The sequence below is a fragment of the Notechis scutatus genome, chromosome 3 (genome assembly GCF_049901735.1).
Source record: "Notechis scutatus isolate UNSWTSFEM ecotype Mainland chromosome 3, rNotScu1.2, whole genome shotgun sequence".
NCBI classification, from domain to species: Eukaryota; Metazoa; Chordata; class Lepidosauria; order Squamata; family Elapidae; genus Notechis; species Notechis scutatus.
This window is the reverse complement of record NC_142011.1, coordinates 172,137,217-172,164,262: the sequence shown is the minus strand read 5'-3', so window position 1 is coordinate 172,164,262 and position 27,046 is coordinate 172,137,217. Positions and strand designations below refer to the sequence as shown.

Sequence of the window (27,046 nt, the reverse complement as noted above, 5' to 3'; positions counted from 1 at the left end):
GACAAAATTAGTAAGGTACTACACAGACATCACATCAGGACTGCCTTCAAAACAGACAGAAAAATAGCAGCCATCCTTAGCAACCCCAAAGATAAAATTGACCTGGAAAACCAAGGCATATACGAAGTCCCCTGTGCATCATGCCCGGCCACATGCATTGGACAGACCAATAGAAGAATAAGTACCCGCCTGGATGAACACAAAAATGCAGTCAAAAAGCTGGAACACACTTCCTCACTAGTCCAACACATGGAAGCTACAGGTCATAGCATCAACTTCAATGGCACCAAAACCCTGGCCACTATGGAAAACCCTAGCCACAGAGTCATCAGAGAAGCCATAGAGATTGAAAAAGACCAGAAAGCATGAACAGAAGAGATGATTCCACCAGGCTGTCAATCATTTGGAAGCCTGCACTCACAAACAAAAAATCTCCACACCACAAGCCAGGCAAACACCTGGGCACAAACAGATCCCCCTGATACCTCCAGCTCAAACACACCCCAACCAGGCACCCAGATGAAACCCAGCTTCCTAACTAATGATAGCCGTCCATTTACCCGAAGCCAAGCTGCACTAAAGGCCTCCATTAAAGTAACACAATGCTGCCAGCCAATCAAGATACAAAAGAGCCAAAAAACAGACAGAAGATATCAGAGACACCCATCAAGCAGAACACAGCAAACTCCGAGACCAATAAACACAGACCAAGACTCCCAACCAATCAGGATGAAGAAAAAACCATTCTGGCACAGCAATAGGCTGCCCCAAATTTAAATCTGAAACCACTGTAAAAGTCTGACCCACAGACGGACACAATAAAGCCTGATGATGGCAGATGAGATTCTGCTGAAACGTTCTACAACTTTAAAAGAACTACAATGACTGGGAAAATACCCAACCAAGCCGAACACCATACATGTAAGTACCCATGAAAACTTAAGAAAACAAATATATATATATATATATATATATATATATATATATGTATATGTATGTATATATGTATGTATGTATGTATGTATGTATGTATGTTTTCTGAGGTTCTCGGGGTATTTGTATGTGGATCTTTGGTTATTAGGGTTTTCTCCGCGTAAGATTGGAGTATCTAGCAGCGTTTGATGAAGTCTCATTCATCATCTTCAGGCTTCTGTCTTCAACTCTGTGCTTCACTGTGAGAAGCACAGAGCTGAAGACAGAAGCCTGAAGATGATGAATGAGACTTCATCAAACGTTGCCTAGATACTTCCAATCTTACGCGGGAGAAAACCCAATAACCAAAGATCTATCTATCTATCTATCTATCTATCTATCTACTATCTATCTATCTATATATATATATCTATATCTATATCTATATATATATATCTATCTATCTATCTATCTATCTATCTATATATATATATATATATAAACTTAAGAAAACATATATACATATATATAGATATATTTATATTTATATATATAAATAATTTGGATAGAAAACAAACAGGAAATCCGAGAGCTATAGACTAAACTCAGAACTTGAATAAATAACCTGAAAAAATATGTGAGTGCCACATTTCATATTACTGCAGATAAAACAACATGGACATATGTCATCATCAGAAGTCAAGCTATACTCAGGGATACTTTATACTATTTTTAAAGCAATATATATTAAAGGGAAGGGAGGCAGAGGGGCATATATTTTTACCCCATTTGTAGCATTCTCTCTTCCGCTCATGGATTGAAGCACAGCTTTATCAAGACCAAGTTTTAAGCTTGCTTTGTCAAACATTTCCCTTTCATAAGAATTCCTTGTTATTAATCTGTAGATCTTCACTGATTTGCTCTGTCCAATTCTGTGACATCGAGCCTGAGCCTGGAAAAATATGAAATGAGATGTATTTTTTAAACAGATTTTAAAAGGTAGTAAAATGATCAAATGTTAGAACATTATGTTGTTTTACAACTTTTCTTCAAACAAAACATATTATCTGAGCAATAAATTCTGGGGGTGGGGGGGGAGCTAAGGAAATAGAATGTGTTAATTGCCTTTTACAATATTACCTGAAGATCATTTTGAGGATTCCAATCTGAATCAAAAATAATGCAGGTATCAGCAGCTGTAAGATTAATCCCCAAGCCACCTGCTCTTGTGCATAGTAGAAAAACAAATCTGTCAGAATCAGGTCTGGAAAACCTATCAATAGCTGCTTGACGAAGGTTGCCTCTTACTCTGCCATCAATTCGTTCATAAGGATATCTACAAAAGTAAAGTAGTATTAATATGATATTCCCTCCATGCCAGTATTTTAAGATTGAAAGCACTGTTTTCAGAAAATGCATCTTTTCTTCTTACTAGCTTTTATAACTTTCCAGCTCAATTTCAGTTCTAGCTGTAAAAGGAAGCATATAAGTATATAAAAAATAAGTGAGCAGTAAGATTTCTTATTTCAAAAATGTATGTCAAATTGCTGAAAATTACAGAAAAAAAATGTTGCTGATATAATTAATTGGCTATGTGTCATCCAGTATTAAGAGCCTGAAAATTGTTCCATTTGAAAAAAATAATAAAGAAAACATTTTTGAAAATCTAAGATTTATTAATGACTGTTTTATGGACTTTTACTAGAGTCATATAATATAATAACCCTACATATAATAGAAAAAGGGTTTTAATCATGTTTTATTCTAAAAGCATTATTGCTTTTAGCAAAAACCCCTCTACTCTTTGAAGGAGATGGGCAGTTTAGAAATAAGTAAATCATAAAGTCTAAAGTAAAAGGTTGTATACTATGACTACGAACAAAGAGAATTAATGAGCAATTTTGTTTAGGAATTCTTCTACTTCATTATAAAATATTCCTTCTCTGTGCAACACAGGCTAAATACTTAATAGTATAATTGACAGAATTTATTTGCTAAACTTAAACTATACTGTTTGTTCTCACCGTCTTTGAATGAGGTAGTCTTCCAGTATGTCCAAGCAGCGCACCATCTGGGAAAAGATAAGCACCCTGTGGCCACCAGCCTTCAATTTTGGCAGCAACTTGTCAATCAGTACTAGCTTGCCAGCAGCCTGGATCATTGCCTGGAGCTGAAAATCTGGAGAGTCAGGATTGTATGTTTCTTTAAACTCTTCCAAAATTTTCTCTTCAGCACCTGCAGAGATTGGACAGCAATATATGAACACTCTAAAGGTTTTATTGATAAAATTATGAATTTACTTCCCGGTCCCCATACAATGCCTAAGAGTTTTATGTGTAAACGTGTATTTATATATTTATTTAGATTTAACATGGAAAATATATAAATAAGTACAAACAATAAAAGCAAAGCTTCCAGCAAACAAGTTTCACAACAACATAGAGGTGCCAAGCCAGAAGTCATAACAAATTAGGGAGCAGTGAATGACTGAATAATTAATTAGCAAATTAAGAACATTAAGCACAATATATATAACAATGAATAGAGAACATAATGACAAAACCATTTCTGTTTTTAGAAAGTGTTTTACATACTGTTACTAACCGTCAAAATTATTGGTTAAGTTAACTGAATTCTAGTATGAAGCAAATCTCAAATTGAATGACTTCAATATCTACCAGGCAAAGACTATTTTGTGGCATAATAAATTTAAGTGTAGATTATAATCACAGTAAAAATGTCCCAATAAAAAAGGTTACAGGTAAAAACTAACAAAATAAGGGCCATACACAGCAATTTATGGTTCCTCTACCACTTCATTAAATATTAGTTATCTCATTGGACTTCAATTAGAACCTGGGAGGTTTGATCATATGGAAGAGCAGTATATTAAAAAAAACTCAGGATACCTTAAAATCATTATTACAAAGTGTGTTTATTAACTTAAAATATGGCCAATTTGTTTTTGTTTTAATCTAGTTTTATTTTAATACTGAAAACAAGAACATAATGACATTCACATCCTATAAATGAAGAACAATTAGTACAAATAAGTTAATATGGGGAAACAAGCAGTATCTTATAGCAGTAACATTTGTGCAATGAAGCATTAGAATTCTGTTTATATCTTAAAATAGTGTATTAAGACATGGAAAGGAAAAATCCACACCAACAGTGGAAAGTAGAAATATACATACTTATTTTTTAGATAATTATTTCTAATCACTATTATAGTGTATAGAACTATTTTGGTTTAGACCAAATTACATTTTGATCTATCAGAAACTTCATTTATTCTTTTTTTATTGAATGAACCATAATTATCTATATTAACAAGCTGACATGATTTATTATGTGATTCAATTCACATCTGATGTATCTAGGCAGTTCTAAATTTATTGATGTATAAGCCTATTGATGACAAAAATGTGCCTTTAAAAGTAATTAGGAAATCATTTATTCAATTAAAATAATGACACCTGGCTTGAAGATACAAGAAAGGCATCTGAGTTGATTATTGTCATAAGGCATTGATGCAATCATTCAGTAAGTTGGCATGTAGTTAAACCCGGCATTTGGAGATTGAATAGAACATTCACAGCTTCCTCAAAAATACAGTTTGTTTTAAAACTGAAACCTGTAAACAATGTAGATTGTTAGTTGTGTTTTAATTGTGTAAGCTACCGAGATTCATATGCAAGTGAGATGGGCAGCCATAATATACATATAACTATAATCCTTACACAACATTTTTGTTAAATAGGAGAAAACCAGCATACCATTTATAAGGTATGGATGGTTGCAGCATTTTCTCAGTTCCATCATAGTATTTAACAGATTAGGAACATTTGCTTGTCCACCTCCTTTTGATAAAAATGTGAAATTCTTTTCAAGAATAGCTCTGTAGTATTTTTTCTGAATGTTTGTCAATTCAACTTCAATAATAGTTTCTTCCTTGGGTGCCAGGTTCTTCTCCACATCTTCTTTCAGTCGTCTCAACATCATTGGTTTTAAAATAGCTTGAAGTTTTTGAACCTGATAAAATAAATGTTTATATTATAATTTTCAATTCCTATTATAAATATCCTTATATAATATGTACATCTTTCCATAATTTTCTATTATGCTGAAATTTTTGGAAAAATGAAAATATTTCCATAATTACTATTATCATTCATCAACAGTGTTTACGGAATAACTTTATTATGATAAGAATAACTTCATTATAGTAAATGCTGTATTTAACAGATGATTTGGGGAAATGAGTTTCTGTTAAATCCAAATATCCATTAAATCAGAATTTACATCATTTGCATAATTACATAATTGACATGACTGCTGTCATTTGCAGTAAAATCCCAATTTAATAGAAATTTGTTTGATATAATGCACATTATCCTGTTAATGGAATGAAGTCTGAACTGAACATTTGTCTTGTTTATACCACGTCTGGTAAAAAGAGATCTGTTAAACAGATTGTTTACTATATTATCATGTACTAAAAAGATTGTAGTAACTAACATAGAACTATAATTCAAACATTCAGAGCAATTAATATGCACTGGAAATGTTACATGAGTAAAGAAATCTTAATTGTATGAGATTTAATCATGACAATATTGGAATAATTAAATTATAGTAGATAAAAAGGCCCATGCAATATAATAGTACAGCCAAATCCTTGTAGATTACACTATATTTATTAAACATTATATTTCTTTTACAATAGGTTATAACATTTTATATTACTATTGTGTGGGCTAAAATATTGGTAATACTTTTCCATACTTCATTTAAAAGGCCTATTTATCAGATTTCTTCGATCTAATGAGTCCAGATGTACTGAATTAACAGCCACCACGGAAAAGGCCCTTCTTCTGAGTCCCACCAGGTGCAGCTCTCTAGAGCCGGATGCGTCACACACTGGCTATGCCCACACCTACTTAGTGCAGGGGAAAAAAAGTCAGGATATGTCATGTGATGCTGCCTTGATGGCACGAGTTTGACACTCCTGCCCTAGTGGATGGGACATGCAACATTTCTTGCCTCCCCACTCTGGTAGGTTGGGTAGATATGACCAGCAAGAAACAGTCCCTCAGATAACCTGGACCTGAGCCCTGAATGTCTTTAAAAGTGACAACCAGCACCTTGAATTGCACCTGGAAGCAAATTGACAACCAATGCAGCTCCCACAAAAGAGGTGATACATGTGCACACCAAGGTCTGCACAAATCATATGGACCACTGCATTTTGCACCAACTGGAGCTTCCAGATGCTTTTCAAGAGCAGCCCCATGTAGAGTGTGTTGCAATAATCAAGACAGGAAGTGACTAGGTCATGAGTGACCGTGAATAGGGATTGTTGGTCCAGGAAAGGGCATAATCCAAGACTAAAGATGGCAATTCTCCCTGGCCCAAGAACCCCAAACCCAGAGTCACCAGTCTTGCCAGGGTTCTGTTTCAACCCGTTGCTCCCCCTCCAGACCCTAACAGCATCCAGGCACTGCGAGAGGGAGGACACGGCATCACTTAACTCACCATGGGCTGAGACATACAGCTGAGAATCATCACCATATTGATGATACCTCAGTCGATGGCAACGGATGATCTCACCCAACGGAACCCCACAAAGCAGTGGGCAAGGGCTGGATCTCTCTCCTCCTATCAACCCTGAGATCTGTCACAGAGGAAATAAGTGAACCAGGATAGCAGAGAGCCTCCCATTCTCAACCCCCGAAGCCACTCTAGAAGAACACCACGATCAATAGTATCAAAAGTTGCCGAGACGTCAAGTAGAGCAAGGATGGATGCATTACCCCCATCCTTCCAGAGATCCTCCAAAAGTGGGACCAGTGCAGTTTCTGTTCCATATGCAGGCCTGAATCCTGACTGGTAGGGGTCTAGATAATCTGTTTCATCCAGAAACCACTAAATAGTTTACATTTACACGGAATCTCTTTAAAAATTACAAATAAATATTTTAAAATTTAAATTCATTTTGACAATAATAAAATGTAAAACCTCCCATAAGTAAAGTAGTTTGGTTCCAATAAAAACAAAACTGCTACTCTAAGGATTTTTTTCAAAATTGGTGACTATTATAATTGGAAAGTAATATTGTGGAATAATTTACCTGTTCCTCAGTTTTTAGATCACCAAATTCTTGCATAAAAGTAGTTTCTGAAGGAAAACGACTTGGTTCCAAGAAATGGAGCAAGCTAAAAAGCTCTTCTACAGTATTTTGCAAAGGAGTCCCTGTAAGAAGCACCTTGTGTTCCTGCAAAAAATAAGACAACAAAAACGTATTTATTCAATTATTTTGTATTTTTATTTATTTATTAAATTTTTATGCTACCCATCTCCACTACAAGGGAAGATTTCAATCTGTTTCATGCCCATTTTTTCCTACTGTATTTTAAATATTATCAGTGGATTCTTTAAAGAATGATACAAATGAATGATACAAATGAATTGTAGGTGTTTCATAGCATTCTCTTAAGCAGGAAAAGTGTAACGACAAGAATGTTAACAAATTCAAATGGAATTCAAATGGACAGAATTAAAACACTTTCTCTGAGATTTAAGAATATCAATACCCACCAGGTCCATCATTTTGAGACCTTCTAGCAGCTTACAATTTCTGTTCTTCAGCCTGTGAGCTTCATCAATGATCACACATCGCCACGGAATGTTACGGAGCTCAGGACAATCAGTCAAAATCATTTCAAATGTTGTAATGATGGCATGAAATCTATATGATCCTTTAACTGCACGACCCTAAAAGCATAAAGATTATTATGTAATTATTATATATGGTAAAAACAACCTTATGCATGATTCAAATGCTTTCTTTCAAACCAAAAATATTCACTGACTAATGATAGAATTTGGATAATGCCTAAATCCTGTTCTTAAACCTAAACCTCTTAAAACCAAAGAATGTACTTTGGAAGTTGAAAGGCACTATAACATTATTCATTCTTTATAAATGTTACCAACAGTATCAAGTGTTCTGTGGAATACTGATAATGTGACAATGTGGGAAGAGCTGCATAAACAATCTGCCTTCTCCCCATTCCACTCACCCTAATTTTTTACTTTTATTTTATTTATTAAATTTATATGCCATCCTTTTAGCCTAGAGACAACTCAGTGGCTTACAGAGTAAAAATGTCAAAGTAAAACATTAAAATGTTAGGATAATAAATATGAATATTAAAATTAATATTAAATTTATATCCCAATGAAGGGAACTGCAGCACACAAAAGTTTATGCTTTTTAATAAAATATGTTAGTTGGAAAAAGTGCTACCAGGCTCTTCCATGTTTTTTGATATGATAGAAAAATGTACTTATAAATCATTCTTAATTTTGGATGAAAGGGCAATCTGGCTACAACATCTGTCACCCCATTGATTACCAGGGTTGATTTGGCTGAGCTGGCTGGCTAGGTGGGTGTCCCTTCCTCCATCACCACTCCATGTGGGTCCCTCCCGAAGCTGCGCACTTGGTGGAAGAAGACAACCATCCCAGATAGAAGGAGTGTACCGCTCTTTGGTCAAGGGTATACAATAGCTGTGCTCCTTGCTAAAACCTCCAAATAAGCTCAAATCATTCTTAGTTTTGTTTAATCGGAGTGGAAAAACTACAGTCTACTGTTTTAAACCCTCTATTTTAGGAAACCTTAATAGCGTAATATTTAAGTGTGAAGAATTTATGGAAAACATTTCCCTTTGGCAACCCCTTTTCTAATCCTGACTATAGTTTTTGAAACAGCGAAGGGCAATAAACCAACAAGGAGAAATAGTTATTTGAAATCATATTTTATTATACTAAATAATAACATTTACCTGTGGGTCTTTGAAATACATTTCATATGTCTGAATCATCCTTCGACTGGCTTGGCTCCCATGATACACAACAACATTCAACTCTGTCCAGGTACGGAATTCTCTTTCCCAATTGGGGATTGTAGACAATGGGGCAATAACCAAAAATGGACCATGGATTCCTTTTAAATATATCTCATAGAGAAATGTAATGGACTGGATAGTTTTTCCCAATCCCATTTCATCTGCTAAAATGCAGTTGCGTCTGCAATGAATAAATATTCAGTTTTGAAATTATAATTCAGCTCCTCAAATGAGATTTACAAAACACACTTCCTTATTTATTTGACTAAGGATCTTATGTATCATAAGGACATTTACTTTTAAGAATTAAATAGTGTTAACTCAAACACTTCAAGGTTCAATACAAATTCATATATAGAAGAAATACACAACGGGGGGCGGGGGAGAGAAAGAGGGAGAATATAGTCACAGAAGTTATTATTTTACTAATCAAGATTATTAAAACACCCTGTATTTTAAAATATTCAGGGATATTAAATTTGAAAAGTCAAACTATACTGTTTTACAATGAATGCATGTTACATACGTGTTGTACCAGTTGAAAAGAAGCCAGTTTACTCCTTCCAATTGGTATTCCCTGAGTTTGTTGTTGTTTTTATATTCTCTGGAACATTCTGATTTCTTCCAGTCATCAGCAGGAGGTCGCTCCTATTTCAAATGCAGCAAATCGTATTAGTGGTTTCCACAAACCACATTATTAAGCTTCTATTAAGAAACATTTTCAATAGAAAACTAAATCTTACCACACGTTCTGTTTCTGGCTCCCTAGCCACTAGTCTCTCATATTCTTCAATCTTAGCTTGATCTATGTCTTGCTTTAATTCCCATGTGCTGTCTTCATATGGAAGCGAACACCATTTCACCAAATAATGAATCACAGACTTTTTAAAGGGAAAAAAGCAAACAAAAGTATTATATGAAAATCAATGAATATGATCAATGGCATTGTAATTTTGTAAACCAAATAAAACAGAATATTTCATTGAACTTCTATTTTTAATGTAAAAACAGCACATAAACCGATAAAGTACTTTGTTACATCACTTTTAAAGTTACATAACCTATAATTACAATTCTTTTACTAACTATCTGCGAATTCACCAATGACTGACCTTAGAAAACTAAGTAAGGGTTCTCAGAAGAATACACAAAGTTCATAGATAAGTGTGCTGAATCAGTAAGGAAAGTAGTTTTCAAAGAGAGTAGTTGCAATGAATATGGAACCAGAAGTTCAAATGGTTTTGAGATGGGCCAGGCTGAGCACTGGGGAAAGATTCCAAAGCAGCGCAATAGCAATTAGACTTATATACCGCTTTACAGCCTGCTCTATAATAATAAATAAATAATAAATAGCTGAGGTAGAAAAACATTTAAACTGCTTAACAGTAATCCATATAAAAGTTGGGTAACTGAAAATCATACCCCTGTAAGTTGAAACTACAGCTAGATCTTTTCTTTTTCCTTTAAACTTCAACAAAAATGTAGCTGAGTTATCTCTGAAGTTTCTAGCAGGCTGAATACTTTTTCTATTTTTTAAGCATAAGTTTTCTGTGTGGAATATTTTGTGAAAGGTCACATTTATTCTACTGCAAGTGAGAAACATGAAACTGATAATTTCCAAGCCACATTTTTGAGCATCATCACATCTGGATGAACCATTTTTCCTTCCATTTAATCATATGCAATTCTTAGAGACTGCCTTGATAAGTCCCTGCACTGTTTTTTTGGCAAGGTGTTTCAAAAGTGGCCATTAGATGGATATGGATGAACCAATACATCTCAAATATATAATAATTAGCTCTATTTAATTTGAAAGTCTGAAAAGAATCACCCAAATGGGAGAATCAATAGGGTGCAGAATTGCTTAATCTGGACTACTTTTAATAGTCCCTTATTTCGTATCAGAATAAACTTGAAAGTCAGTGTGCCTTTAATATTCTTAAATGTTCCACTTAGTTCATATAATTATGAGAGTTTTGCCTGATTTAAGGGCACTACACTTGCCATTAATCCTGGTGAACAAATATAAGCCAGGAGGGTGCTGCAGCTGCCAAAAAAAGGCAACACAGTTCTAGGCTGCATAAACAGAGAGATAGAATCAAGATCACACTAAGTATTAATATCACTTTATAATGCCTTGGTAACGCCACACTTGGAATATTGCATCCAGTTTTGGTCACCATGATATAAAAAAGACGTTGAGACTCTAGAAAGAGTGCAGAGAAGAGCAACAAAGATGATTAGGGGACTGGAGGCTAAAACATAAAGAATGGTGCTGTAACTGGATATGTCTAGTTCTATGAAAAGAAGAACTAGGGGTGACAAGATAGCAGTGTTCCTAAATCTCAGAGGTTGCCACAAAGAAGAGGGAGTCAAACTATTCTCCAAAGCACCTGAAGGCAGGACAAGAAGCAATGGGTAGAAACTAAACAAGGAGAGAAGCAGCCTAGAACTAAGGAGAAATTTCCTGACAGTTAAAACAATTAATCAGTGGAACAACTTGCCTCCAGAAGTTGTAAATGCTCCAACACTGGAAGTTTTTAAGAAGAGATTGGAGAACCATTTATCTGAAATAATAGAATTTCCTGCCTAAGCAGGGGGTTGAACTAGTAGACCTGTAAGGTCCCTTCCAACTCTGTTATTCTATTCTATGGCTGTGTATTCCCCAAGCGTTTGAAGCATTACTATCTATTATCAATAGAAAAGGGGTTACAAAAAGCCAGAAAAATCCAAATTCTGCAGTGCAAAGCCCATGAAACATAAGATGACCAAAGACAACAGTTGGCTTTTGTTTAATTCGAAACCTTCTAGAAAAAACAGGCCCCCAATATCCTCTTCTGGATAATGGCTTAATTGCACTAATTGCCAGTATATTGGGATAGGTTCGCTTGAAAGTCAGTAGCTGCAAGTTAATTTTGAGATGAGACCCTCAATGGACATAGTACTAATAAGGAAGGAATCCCACTGTTCATATCTAAAATATTCTAATGAAATAGGTAACCTGTTTAGGAGAAAACCTTGACTCTTTTATAATTAATCAGCAAACCCAATCATTCTCCAAGTGGAGAAAAACAGAATGGACATTTAAGTCTCTGAAGCAGAAGAGACCAACGCAAAATCCACACATACTGTAATTCACTAGATGAACAGATTCTTTATCACAGCAAAACTTTAGAGAGCCATCATTTTTGAAGGAACAGAAAATTAATAGGGATTATTAAACAGTCTACTTTATAATTTACTGCTGATGGTGGGAGCAATGTAATTGTAAAACGAAGTATCAATTCAGTCTATTGAGATAAACTAGCTTCACTTAAAAAGAAAAGCTAAAATAAAACCTATGAAATTTGGCTATTTGCAGATTAGTATTTGCATCCAGAAGATGAGGAACCTAATAAAAATCTTTTTTTTTCAATATTAGAATAACAACTTTCCCTGAAATAATTCAGAGAAACTCACTTTCAAGTTGTACTATGCCAAACAAACCTTAATTTTTTGTACAGTGCAGTCTGTCACTTAAAGCAGGCATTAAAAGAAGAACAGAAATACTCTGTGGTTATTGTCAGAGATCACTAAATTTTAGATCACTAAATTCACTATAATAGAACTCCAACCATAAATTTTCAGCAGAATGAACTAAAGCAATCGAAAGTGCTATTTGGAGTGCCAGCTTAGTCTCCTATGGATTTGCTGCATGGATCTAGCTGATTTGAAGTATGTCCTATTATTTGATCCCTCCTAATAACATACATCTTCCCCTGAACAATATCATCTTCCATAAATATATTTATTGTTGTCCAGAAATATGCTGGTGGGAGAAATAAAGGCAAAAATGAAAATAAAAAAGTTTTTTCTGCCTTGATATAACTGGCCACATGAAAACAAATCTGGTGAAATCAATATGAATAAATTATAGAAGACTGAGATATAAATATCATATCAATATTGATGTGTTGCATCCAAAAAATGTGGAAAGTACAGATAAGAGAGATCAGCTCCAATTAATGAAGAAATTGATACTGGACTATATAACAACAAATTATAAGTGAGGTCACAAACTTTTCCTACAGAAAACAAGTCAGGAAGCCCACTATTGGGTAGTACATTTCTCTACAAGATTAGAAAAGGGAAAATATAGTAATAAATATAAAAGTGGTACAAGTATTTGCAGGATTGATTACAAAATTGGAATTAAACAAATTTTTGGTGAGAATGCAACGCCAGACTGTTGACATTTGCAAAGTCCATTTCAAAATAAAAACAAAAAACAACAAAAAACCACCCAAGATGAACTGCCAAGAACTATCACTAGAACATTGAAAACATAGCTGTTCTTTGAACCAAAGCCAAAATTCTGCTATAGAAGATGCTCTGGAATAGACAAGTCTCTTGCCAAAAACCTTATATGTGAATTCTATGTAGTATGGGCTAAATATACATGATATAAGAATATGTATAGTAAACCACAATGTCCACTATGAATAAGATGTTGTAACACTTTAAAATAATGAAAGGTTTTCCTGAATATTGAAAATAGTGAAATTATTTTCTGAACTTTTTCTCTCTCACGATCTTTTAAAAACCATGTAGGAGCTCAAAAGACTTCAGTTTATTGGGTTATATTTCATATTTACTAAATTAAAAATTAAAACTGACACATTCACTGCTGCTACTGATTTTCACAATTATTTGATGGGGCTTTAGTCTACATCACTAAAATTCTTGTGTCTTTAACTGGGTGAAACAGTATATCTTGAAGCAACAACTTTTAAACCAAGGTACCTCAGATGGGCTAACTTATAGAATATGTCCAAAATCTAGAATCCATGATTCCCATGGAATTGAAATTTGGCAAATCCACAGCTGTTGCAGTGCTGCAGAGTTTTAATAGATCAATCCTATCCTAGACCTCAGAAGGCTGAGTAGCTCTGCCCTTCTTTCAGCTGCTAAAGATCAGTTAGACGTCTGGAGACTGGGTAGACTGGCCCCATCATAGGCTGCTGGAGAGCGGCCAGCCACATTCAAGCTGACAGGAAACTAAAAGTTGCTTCCCTCCTACTGTTTTTTTTTTTTAATTGATCCTTGGTCATTTCTCTGTTTAGATAAGAAAATGAAATGACCCAATGTGTCATGGGTTGACTAGTACAGTATAATTTTCAATATAGGCTGACAAATAATTTGGATTTTGCAGATCCTTGAGAAGGTCTTGGCCAATCTCCATGGGTTCTAGGACCACACCTGAAGAAACTCTTTCTAAAAAATATTCAATTGCCCATAATGAAAGCAATGTACAATCACTTTAGATAGGCAGTGACAAAGAAAGCATCATAAAGGTATGGGGTCCAAAATCTATTATAAGGTATGTTATATATTCACTATATGGCTAGGGTAGTGATAAAATTGATTTTTAACTATGATTTTATAACCATATAATACAAAATGATTAATAAACTCCTACATTTGAAACTTTCAAATAATAATAATTATATGTATTTAATTATGTTTTCATTTTATGTGAAATTTTAATTTATATGGAAAATAATAAAAATAAGTTATATTCAAAAAGCAAATATAGCAGTATTATTTCATAAACCAAACTTTAAAGTTTCCTTGACACACAAATACAGTGTGCGTTACAGGATAAAATCTTGACATTACAAATTTATCCTCCTCTTCATTTTCTATTCCCATATTTTACATATTGTTTTGACATATTAGTATCTTTCATAACAATTGATATTGCAACATTTTGTCCGGGTGAAGGATATGGATGTTGAAGTACAGGTAAACTTTAAACTTACAACCATAATAGAGATTGCCCATCATGGTTGTAAGCTGTGACAGGTCAGTCATGTGACCCAATTTTACAAGTTTTTCTGGTGAACTCTGTGGTCATTAAGTGGACCGATGGTTTGCAAAGAACATTTTTTGCCAAAAACCAAAAGTAAAAACTGATAGTTTTTTCAGCAAAACTATCTTAAAATGTGATCATATGATTGCAGGATGCTGCAAATGGCTATCAATGAGACCGGTTGCTGAGCAGCCAAAGTTCAATCACTTGACTGTGGGGATGGTTACCATTAAAGCTTCAAATTGGGGCTATAAGTAGCCTCCCCATAGATCCATTGTAACTGTTAAGTGACCCAAGTCGAGGACTACCTGAAGTGTAATTTAAAAATTAATGTGTATCCAAAAATGTACCAGAAATATCTATTACAATAAATTAACATGAAAATAGTTTTAGAAATGTATGGCATACTTCACTTTAATTTGCTAGCAAACAAGTGCATTTAAAAAATAATAGTAAACTTACCTCTCCATTATCATCTTTGCTATGTGAAATATCCATTATTCGGTCAACTTCAACATAATCTGGATTAAAAAGTTCATCATCTATCTATTCAAGGGCAAACATGGATAAAGAGGAAAAAATCAGTAAATAAAACAGTAGGGACTCTGTACACAAAATGCATGTTTGGTAAACTATAGCATTAATTGAAGTGCAACAATCCAGAACGTTAGCTTTTCTGAGGGAATTGAAGTTCTTTCACTTCGTTAACTGGGTTTCTTAATTACAGTGTACAACTTTTTATCGTGCAAGAATGGTTAGAAATAGGAATGTTTAGGGATATTTTAAATGAAGTGGGAAATTACAATTCACTAATGAGCAGCTTAAAAAGTTAGCACATTCTTGAAGATTGAAGCTTGCAATATAGAAGTTGGAACTATGAAAACTATATGCTGTGGAAATAAACTTCAGAAGTCACTAATTACTGTTTAAATCATATTCAGAAATAATTATTCCTGAAGAAATAAATTAGATATCCTATTTTTCCTAGATTGTCTTAGCAATGATCTTATTTTTGAGATTTCTTAAATTTATGTGAGAACTGGCATATGATTGTATACAAATCAAATCTATTATAAATACATATTTTTCCTCTTATTTGGTGTAGTGTAGTGGTTTTCCCCGTTTAATCAATGATTTACAGAGATTGTCTGGACAAGTCACTGTAGTTTTCTTGGTAAGATTTTTCAGAAGTGCTTTGCTATTGCCTCCTTCCTAGAGCTGAGAGAAGGTGACAAGCCCAAGGTCACCCAGCTGGCTTTGTGCCTAAGGCAGGACTATAACTCACTGTCTTCTTGTTTCTAGTTTGATGTCTTAACAACAACTGGCTCTCATATGCTTACTGGTACAAGTTAACAGGCAAACACACATAGCACTTTTTGAATAACTGAAAAGTTCAAGGATTTTCAGATACATTATTTTAATTGTTGGATTGGCATATTCTAAAGGCAAAGATATTGCCAATCAATTTTGGGTGGTTACTTGGTCATTGCTTGATATATTTCTTACATAGCAACTAACTTTATCCATTATAGTTACTTCTAAGTATCCTTTTCATTATCTTTCCACCATGGAACCTGATCACAGATGGTTTCAGAAAAGAACAGAACTTATAGATTCTCTTGATTCATGCCAAATCTAACCAATTAAGTCGTAACTTCTTTTTCATTGATTATACCATGAAACTGGGAGAGGGGAATCCACCCAGAGAAACTGTTTTGGATAACAAGTGATGTTTTAAATTGGACTGTCTCTAAAAAAATTAATCCGCTTATTGCAGTGAGTTAGCTATTTAATTTGCAGATAAAAGTGTATTATTCCATCATGACTGAGGAATTATTCGAATACATTAGTCATTATGAAAATAATAAATTTCACTGCAAATTAAGTAGCTAATTCACTGCAGTTGGTTGATTAATTAAGTTGTTATGTAGCTCTGTTAATGTGGATTAACTTTGTTCATTCTCACCTGCTGATCAAAATAAGGAATTTATGAAGCTGCCTATAAGCAGAAGCTACTGAGATCCCACTTTGAAAAAGCTAGTTGGGAACATTTAAATCTCACACCTTTTTCAGACATGGGAAAATGCTGAAAAAAATCCAAAATATTTTGTACTGTCTTTGTCTAAAGAGATTATAATAAAGGTGGAATAAAATGAAATAAGAACATTAAAATTGCTTCAACATCATGACAGCATAAATATCGATCAAGATCAACGTCTTGAAGTAGTTTTAATATATTATAAATGTAAGCCTCTGAGATGAGACTCATTTAGCCTTCTGAAAGAGCTTGAAGATATGGCTCTGCCAACTGGATTGAGCCCTAATTGAGGTCCCTATTTATTGTTTAATTTTTTTTTGAAAATTTTTATTTGGGTTTTCACAAAGAAAAAACATAATACAAATAAAACATCTTTTTTTGAAAATAGCATGGTCCCGATTACACCTCTTCATATAGACACAAACTCAATGTCATGCTCATTTTTGTGTTCTATTCCATATCTTATTACTGTTTTACATTTTCTACATAGTTTTTCCCCTCTTTTAATTTTCTCAACTTTATTTTGATTATCTCATCTCAATTCAAATCATTATATTATACTTTTGTCTGTCCTGTTTCAATTTCATATTATCTTTTCTCATTAAACAAATTTTCCCCTGTAGTTACTAATTGGAGTATGACACCTTTATATCTTTTAATTTTATCCATTCAACTCTTATTTAAGCTTCATTGTATACCTTTAAGATTATAACATTCAATATAATACATAACTTCCAATCGAATTTTGCTTGGTACATTCTTAAAATACACACTATATTCTTAACAAAAAGGTTTTATATATATATATATATATATATATATATATATATATATATATATATATATATATATATATCTACTTTCATATATATATATATATATATATTATATTATTTATATATAAATATATTATATATATATATATATATATATATGTAAATAAAGCACTCATTCCATTCCAATTCAATTCTATCATTAATATTCATTAAAATCTTAACATCTTCATTAATAATAGTTAAAATGTTCCCATCCTTTCCTAATTTCATTCTCTCATTCACTTTATTTCATTTATTAACAAACATTCCACTAGATTACAATAAATGTTTTATCCATCATTTTAATCATATTTTCTAAAATTATTTCTATTTGTAATATAACAATACTATCTTATGTACCTTTGCAGAATCCCTTTTACAATTAAGTTTTCACCCATTGTCTCTAAACAGGTTTATACTTTCAATTCTTATACCTTTTCTCTGTTTCTCTATATTTTGTTTCTGTTCTTTATAACTTCTTTTCCTTTCCTTCTTCCCACTCTACTTCTCCCTTCTCTTTTTACCTCCTTGTCTCTCTACTTCTAATTCTCTCTTCTGTAATCCCCTCTTCTGTTGCTTTCTAATATTATACTTATTTTTCAAACTATTCTTCTTCTTTTGGGTTGTTTTTTCAAATCTTAAACTTTTCATTCTCTTTCCCCCTTTTCCTCCCCCCCCCCCACATAAAATTACTTGATCATTAAAGATGGCTTCTTCTTTGTCCCAATCTTCTTGCTCTGCAAGCGTTTCTTGTTGTTTCTCATAGTTCCAGATCTCCATTTCTAAGAGTTGAAATACAAAGCCAAAAGAACCTCTCCCTTCTTGTGCATCTTCTTTGTACTTTTTAAGTTCCATTTTCAGTTCTTCTAAAAGTGGTGCCATTTTAAACACTTTTGAACAACCAATTGATTTTAGTCATTTAAATGCAATAACCAAAAATCCAAAGATCACCAAGTAATCCAAGGAATGTTTCTTCTTGCTTCTTTTTTCCACTTTCTCTTTCTGGGGTTCTATTATTTGTTGCCAGGTTTCAGTTCAAATGTATCTTTTAGGAATCTTGTTGAGATTTCACTGTAAATTCCTTTTAATTCCAAGCAGTCTCCTCCATTTTTCCAGATCCTGCCCTTTTATTCTTTTTCTCTCCTTTCCTGCTTTTAAAAGCTTTTAAGCATCCAGAAATCTTTATTATCCCTTTGACATTTTATTTTCAGCTTAAATGCCTATTGATGTCAAAGTAGATTTTTTTTTCAATTTCTTGCTTACGTCTCTTAGCTGTCAGTATAAGGAAGGAAAGAAAAAAAACACCAAGTCCTTTCCCTTCCCTCTCTCCTTCGCTGCTTCAAAATCTTCTTTGGGAACAATGTTATTTTTTATATTTTAAATTCCAGGGTACCTTACGTTGTTGCTTTTGCGGTTTAACCCGGTCAACCAAAACTTTCTCTTCTTATCTTCCTCCTGCACATTCTTTTCTGGTCAAGGTCTTCTTTGAGGTGGCCATTTCTGACCACCACTGCAACCGCCTTTGAGAAAGGGAGTAATGGCCAGCTGAGGAGGAGAGATGCAGCTCTCCTCAGCCTTGTTGGCAGTCTCCCCCCTCTTCACCACCTCTACGGGGTGGCTTAGCTCCAAAACCAGCCGGCTCGGGGCACTCCGGCGGTGAGCACAGATTGAAACCGCGCACGATCGCGGTTTCGGTCTGTCAGCGAAGAGACTCAAACCGGAAGTCATTTGTTTAATGTTTTATATGGCATTTTTATTGAATGATTGTAAGCTGCCTAGAATTGCCTTTGGTGAAATGGGCGGCACATAAATCCAGTCAGAAAAAGTTAAGTAAATAAGCAAGCATATAAATAAATAAATAATACATCATAGAATAATATGTCTTTACTAACTGTCTAGGAGGTGACCATAATCTCTAAATTTCCATGTAATCATGGAAAAACCACTGTCTTGGCAACAGAATATGCTGCTCATAATTTGTGGGATGGTTTATAATAGAGAACAGTTTATCAATTACAGCAATCTTGAATTGTTTAATAGGAAATAATTGGCATCTTGGACGCAAAAACTGAAGAAAAATTAAACAAAATTGGTATAATTTAGTAGAGAAAATAATCTCCAGAAAGTGCTACATGTAGCATTCTGAACAAGCATTGTTTTGTGAATGTGGCATGTGTTGTATGTGACTTTATGCTGATTAGAACTGGTTTGTCTAGATTAAACTTCCGTTTGTCAACTTCCAGACACCAATTCCATAGTCTACTAAGAACAGCACCCAAATAAATCAACATTGCTTATGAAATCTTTAGCTACTTTGTTTTCAAGCATTGCCTGCAGCTGATATCCAGCTGTTGCTAACAAATTTTTAAGCTCCTCACCAGTTTGATTTAAAGATGTACAAAAAAAAGATAGGACTTGGAAGTCCTACAAACCATATTTACTAGAGATCAGCACAATAAACTTATTCTATCTCTAGAGGTTTCTATAGCTTTTGAGACAGAACAATAAACAAAAATGCATTAATTCTTGGGCAGTTATATAATTCCATATGTCCTAGAGGGGAACCTCCTGTATCTTTTGGATCACAGTGTGCTGTTTTGTTCCTTCTTCTTCTGTTTCAGTGTCAGTGACACTTTAAAGTGAGGTGATATCCAGTGTTAACCTATACGCCAGTGAAATTAGATCTTCCCATAATTTCACCCAGATATGGTAGCCATAAAACTCACCATCTACTAACTAAATGGGTTTGAATGCTATTATCAGGAGTAACTTTGTGGACAGCTCAGGCTTCATACTAAGTGACAGACAAACCATGATTTAGTCTGTTTGCTTAGAAAAACAACAGGATTTTAATTAAATATTATATGAAATAAAGATTCAGGACTAACATGTTTTTGCTCAGATTCTTTGCTACTTAATCGGACATGAAGATGTATGACACGTATTGCTCAGATCACTAGCTTTTCTGTAAGTTTAAGCCTCAGCTAGCTCTAGTTTGCTTGAAACAGATTAGACTGAAATTTAGAAATTCTCTGGAAAATGTAACAACATTGTCGGGAAGGGGAAAATTATTTATTTGTACATATATCTGTAAAACTAGTTCCTTAGAATCATTCAATCATTTTAAAACAATAATAATACAATGATAAGAAGCAGCATAGTGAAGTACAATCCAAAATAAATCAATAAGATCAAGAGTTAAGACCATTAAAAAATCAAGAGAAGTTAAACATCAATCCACTTCAGTAGACTGAGTGCCTAAAAGTCTGTTTTCAAAATATTTAATAAAAAATATGTATCCAGCCTATATAAAGTATTATTAAGAAGGAGCCTATGGGAGACCATCTTTACAATATGTTAGGTGTAAGCTCTTCAAGGCATATAAGCATTTACAGACATATGAGATCCAGATTACTGTTTCACTATGATAAGCTACCACATTGTGCACCTGCTTACATTCCAAATAGTTTTCAAAAGAAATTGCAGGTACATTGAACAGAAATGACTGAGCTTCACTTGATGGAGTTATCAATGAACCTTAGCCTCACTACATGATTTAATCCAATTGAAATAATAAAAATATTACCTCTGAAAGGAATTTATTTTGAGCCTGCTTTGCTTTAAATCTTTTAATCTTCTGTTGAATTCTCCTATCTTTGTCCAGGACTTCCACAGATGCCCATTGGCAGTGGAGGTAAGAGCTAGAAGAATGAAGAAAAATAATCATATTTTTAATCAGCTTAATATTTATGCAAACTGATTGTCTTAATAAAATAATTGTCTTAAAACTAATACATAAGCTGTACAGTTTTATGGTGTCATTTAACAAATAATTGCAATGGACATTTTGATTAAATATGGAAGATAGGACACTATGCTTCCTCTTTTATTAATATCATCTCCCTAAATATTAAGAGAAAAAATATTTTAGAACTTAAGTGGATAATAATCATTGTGATTGGAGGAACAAAGAACTCAATTCTTTTTAAAAAACAAAACCCTGATTTGCATGACAGAGTATAGCAGAATATGATTTGCTTGCTTTAGATTAACACAGTGTTGAATTGAGCTATGACTTAGCTTTGTGACTAATTTCACAGCTGTTACTTGTTCAATAAAGCTAGGTCATAACAGTGACCATCAACTTAAGTTAATGTGACATAAAGATTTTAACAGAATAAAAATGTTCCAAGTCAGGTTGATTTAAATCAGATATTGCACAATTAAATATTTTCTACCACAACTTTTGGGAATGGAGATCACTTTTGGAATTCCTAGAGTTGGTTGTGAGCAACTCAGAAATAGTTACAATTAAAATAGAGAAAGCACCAGGGCTTGGTAGACTTCCATGTTCATACTGGAAATGTTTTGAAGACCAACATTTGCAACCACTTCAATGTGTGATGAATTCTATTTTGCAGGAATCTGTTATGTGAATTGTGGAAAGAAACTAATACTGCTTTATTATCAAAAGAAGAAGAGCAAGAATTAATCTAAATTAAGATTTACTGTTGAACTTCATTGCTGAATAATGAGTATAAAATATTTACATCAATTTTGGCTGATAGATTAAAGAAGATTGTGCAGGATTTTATTCATGATGATCTATTTTGGTTCTTATGCAAAATTAAGAGATAATATAAGAACTGGATTGTATATAACAAAATATCTAGAACAACATACCAACTGCCACTTATTTATTTGTTTATTTAGTATATGGTGTTGTTACATTAGCCAGGAGACTGCAATGCTATTGCAGAATATAGTTTGGTTGCCTGTTTGCTAGCTGTTTGGTTCATGCTTGCACATTTCCCAAGGTGCATGTCAGGAGGGCGAGCTAATTCCACACCAGAAAGAAAACCAAGTGGCTTTCCTGCAGCAGCATCCGAGACCCTCTCCCTCCATCAAAGCTGCCTCACAGACAGGCATCACAACCAGGAAGGTTCAGGGCCAGCAGGATTCTGCTCTATCTGTACTAAAGTACTATATATTTATCTACCTGCATAGAACATGCTTTCAAACTGTTAGGTGGACGGAAGGCAAGTGACAAAGCTCACCCCAGCATGCAGTGCTAGAATTTGAATCGCTGGAGCAAGGACCATCTCCAGCATCATTAAACCACTAAGCCATCGCGTCTCCTGCAAGTAGCATTGCTTTTTCTGGATACAGAAAAAATGTTTGACAATTTGAATTCATCTTTTATGTTTAAAGTTATTAAAGATATGGACTCTAGAATTTTTCTTTCTTTTTATTCTGGTCTTCATGCTAACACTACTTTTTATGCATAGTTCAATTGTTTTAAAAGGGGGGCATACATACAGGCAGAAGTGAGCAGTTTGGGAGATTTAACAATTATCCACAACACCCAACTCAATGTAACCTTGATTCTACTTTGCTCAGAATAAAACTTTGGCCATAAATTATAAGTGATAAAGAAATAAACTGGATTCAAACTGTTAAAATATAGTAAGTGCTATGGGAAGTTTTTTTTTCAGAAGATGAACCCTACAGGATACGAAAGGGCTGACTCCACCTCTTTGAGTTAAAAGGCAAGACTTAAAGCCTAATATTACAATAATACTTTTCAGTGAGTTTATGTAATACTATGAGTACTCTATATGACCCTGAGTGACCCAATATGGCCAAAATCTCATGTGAGAAGGAAAATGTATCCATTTTATAAAGTTTTTCCTAGAACAATTCTACAAATATTTTTAATCACTGAAATAGGCTACTTATGTCCCAAACTTGTGTCCCAAACAATTTTTGTAATTTACAATTAGAAACACATTTGTATTCTATTACTTAAGCAATGCCATCTTATATGATAAAAAAACACAGCTACTATATTGCAACTCCTGCCCTCTGGAATGATATCTATCCCGTTTCAAGTGGCTCCCATCTACACATTTAAAGAAACTGTTGAAGCCTTAAGCTAATGAAATTCTCTTGGCAATCTTCTCAGGCTGCAGGAAGGGTGCTGCAGTTGGCGAAATCCAGCGTCTGCTTCATTAAAGTAGGGGAAAATTTTGGGTGGCCTTTAGTCTGCTTCACTGAAGGCAACCTTGAAAGTGGTCCTGCTTCTAACCTCTTACTTACTCTGGAGCTGAATGGACTCTTCCCTTGATGCTTTCCTTCCCATCTCCTAGGTTATTCTTCTAGTTGCCCATGTAGCACTCTTAATTGTAACCGTTTATTCTTAACTCCTAAGATGAATCTGCTTTCCTCTATAAAGCAGAAGACTGCAAGGATGGGTTACCCCAATAGGACAGGAAGAAACCTTAAGATCTGCCTTTAGTTTGAACTATTAAACTCAGTCAATTTAAATATCAATTTCTAGATCTAGAATGTCATTTTCACTACAACTATAGCTGAAATTTACCTTATAGTGATAGTCGGCAGCAGGAACTAAGCAACACTGTAGCTGTTATACATTTTTAGTCTGGAGTTCTGTTGGATCTAGTTACTAATTTCATGGTTAGAAACTTCCAGCTCTACTCATCATTAAATAGTGTATAAAATAAGACATTATGGATACTTCTACTATAAGCAGAAATATTCCATAAGGACACATATTTTCCTTCCAAACACTTAAAACTAATATTCTGTATTGTTACTCATATGAACATTATCTGTAATTGATTTGTACTTGTTCTTTAGATATTAATAACTTTTTTGATAAGTAGAGTATTTGTATTACTTATGTTTTACATATTGTGGAACTGTTTAAAGAATGCAGGGCTTGCTTACAAGTTTTTGTATTTTACATAGAATTCTTCTGATTGTGTTTCTTCTCCATTCTCCAACTAAAAAAGAAAGATCAATGGTTTTAATTACAAGTAACTGTGGTAAATATCACCTTAATCTTAGTTAATAGAAAATACCACTCAAAAACAGCATGTGCTTGAAATTTAACAGCAACAATAAAAATAGGATTTAAAATTTGTATATATATTTTTAAAGGAAAAGCAGAGAGAGAAATGCAAAAACTTCCCTGAATTTACTTAAGCCTTGAAAATTCTACTCAGTACAATTTCCAACACATGAATCATTATAACTCCTCCCTAACCACACACAGCTCCATTCACAACAACTTGACCCCAAAATGGCTTTCTGCCAAACCCACAGTGCTACAGAGAAGCCAAGTGTACCATTTTCTCAGGCAGCAGCCAATTAGCAACTGCACTCCTGAATGCCTTATGTATTATTTTTGGCTGGCTCTTGACAACTTTATATTGTGGTTTTGTGACTTGTTCAAGTAGTGTTTTAATATGGTTTATGGTTCTATAGCATTAGTACTGCTGAATAAGTATTCATATTAAGCTGGACTTTAAATGTCTTATTGTTGTTTTAATGTATTTTTATATAGTTTTACTTGATAGTGCAATTACATGAAGCTTGGCAAAAAGTCCTTGCATATCAAGTAGGTAAACAAAAGCCCAAATGCTACTTAATTTTAACACAATCCTGTTAAGCAGGATAGCATATCATGCAAACAACAAAACCTTATTTTAGACTGTGAGATGCAGCTTTAAATTACAATTCTGTGTTTAGAGTGTGGACACAATCCAGAGGGACAGGAGTTCTCAGACGTATAACCACTATGGTCACTTGATCAAAGTCAGGGCACTTGATAACTAGCATGTATTTGTGACAGCTGCTGTGGTTCCAGGTCACATGATTGCTATTTTCGACCTTCCCAGCCAGCTTCTGACAAGATGCAGGAAACTGGACATGTTTAACAACCATGTGATTCACTTAGTAACTGCAGTGATTTGCTTAAAAACTATGGCAATAGTGATTAAAGGTTATAAAAGTGAGCCCAACTCACTTAACAACAACTTGTTTAACAACAGAAATTCTGGTCACAATTACAGTTGTAAGCCAAGGACTTAACTGAAGTCTCTTCACGAAAGGTGAAATCAACGGCAATTGTCTGTGGTCACCACCTGCAGAACCACTCCTTTATTGGGGATGTCTTGCTAACTGCCTATGCTTTTCATCTGTTGTCTATTCCATTTGCACAACAGCATGTGAAATTGATTGTCAATCAGTGTTGCTACCTAAGTGGACAGTTTGATTTCACAGAAGTGTGATTGACTTGGAGTTACATTGTGTTCCCTTTATTTTTTTGAGCAGTGTATATAAAATTGTCTTTGTTGTAACCAATGCCAAATCTAGATTAACTGTAAAAATCTTATTAATTTAAATTCAGCTAGTGCATGAATTAAATTCCTCTTTTAGTATTGTGAATTATTATAGTGGTTATGCATGAAGAGATATTTATTAAATATTCTTATACTAAACATATGCTGTCCCTTTCTAATTTTTCTGGCACAGGTTGCATTTAAAGATGACTCTTCTACCACACAGTTTTAATGTAAATAAGAAAAATTCTTTTTTCTTTTATAGAATATTAGTTATTTTTAATTAAACTGATTTATACTGCATGGTAATCTAATAGACTTTTTAAATTGAGAGATGTAATATAAGATGTATCTGAGATGTATCTGTGTCTGTTATTTCCTTCACATCTATTTTAACCTTTATTTTTATTCTGCAAAATCTTAATAATTTTATGCTGCACATTGTTACGTTAAGCATTTTTTTGCCAGAAACTTGTCTTTATCTCCAGTTTTCAGCAAAAACAAAACAAAACCCATTCATACAATGGATTTGCTTAACAACAATGGTGTTCACTTTACAACAGCAGCATTTGTTTAACAACTATCGTGAAAAAGGCCATAAAATCAGGTATGTGTCACTAGTGACCTGCTTAATGATTACCATGACATACGACAATAATGGTCATAAGTCAAGGACTAGCTATAAATACCTGTTACTCAATTTTGGGTAATTAACCATGTTTGAGAAGCATTGTTCTACAGAATAAGGCAGGCTGCAGTGTTGGATATGGCTGTCAGATCTCTTTTGCAGCTGTCTCAACCAAAAATAATTCTTCCTAGTAAAATTATCACCTTCATGATGAAAGGGATAGGTGAAAATAAATTCAGCAACTAGACTATTTCCAATTTAGAATCAGTTTAACTCCCATTACATTACTGTGGAGAATTTCTTAGTATCTAACAGCTTCCCCATGAAAGAGGTGTCTCTTTTCACTGATAATGGAGGAGTCTGAAGGTCACTATTCACAAAACTGTCTCCTGAATATTAATCATTCTCTAATAAATATTGTTAATAAGCTACTGGCAAAAGAATCTAGCCAAGGTAGTAAAATGTGGACAACATATGCTTTAGATGATATACATTTTGATTTGGCTCTGCTAACATGATAGTATTATTATTATTATTTTCTAATATAATCACTTTAGGCTGAGAGAGAGGTGAAAGTATTTAGTGATAGGCAGACTTCTTCTCTGTTGGAGATACAAAATATTCCATGAAATCCAAGGTACAAAACTATAAGGATATGAGTTCAGTGCATTGGATCCAGCAAAGCAAACATAGCTTATTCTATCACAACCTAAAGCAAATAAATAAATGCATAGACAGACAG

The 27,046-nt window shown here is 33.8% G+C and overlaps 1 protein-coding gene across 4 annotated transcripts in view; it reads right to left on the bottom strand.

Annotated features, from left to right (window-relative positions):
- CHD7 (chromodomain helicase DNA binding protein 7) overlaps nt 1-27,046 on the bottom strand; it is a 215,483-nt gene that overhangs the window by 31,912 nt on the left and 156,525 nt on the right. For all 4 annotated transcript variants that reach the window (XM_087961776.1, XM_087961777.1, XM_087961778.1 and 1 more), the window contains exons 8-19: nt 24,280-24,335; nt 21,116-21,230; nt 15,139-15,222; nt 9,569-9,706; nt 9,352-9,473; nt 8,763-9,006; nt 7,513-7,689; nt 7,046-7,189; nt 4,692-4,947; nt 2,937-3,147; nt 2,053-2,248; nt 1,697-1,864 (exon numbers count right to left, since the gene is read on the bottom strand). In XM_087961776.1, coding sequence (XP_087817902.1) covers nt 1,697-1,864; nt 2,053-2,248; nt 2,937-3,147; nt 4,692-4,947; nt 7,046-7,189; nt 7,513-7,689; nt 8,763-9,006; nt 9,352-9,473; nt 9,569-9,706; nt 15,139-15,222; nt 21,116-21,230; nt 24,280-24,335 — 1,911 coding nt within the window. The remainder of the gene's footprint in view (nt 1-1,696; nt 1,865-2,052; nt 2,249-2,936; nt 3,148-4,691; nt 4,948-7,045; nt 7,190-7,512; nt 7,690-8,762; nt 9,007-9,351; nt 9,474-9,568; nt 9,707-15,138; nt 15,223-21,115; nt 21,231-24,279; nt 24,336-27,046) is intronic.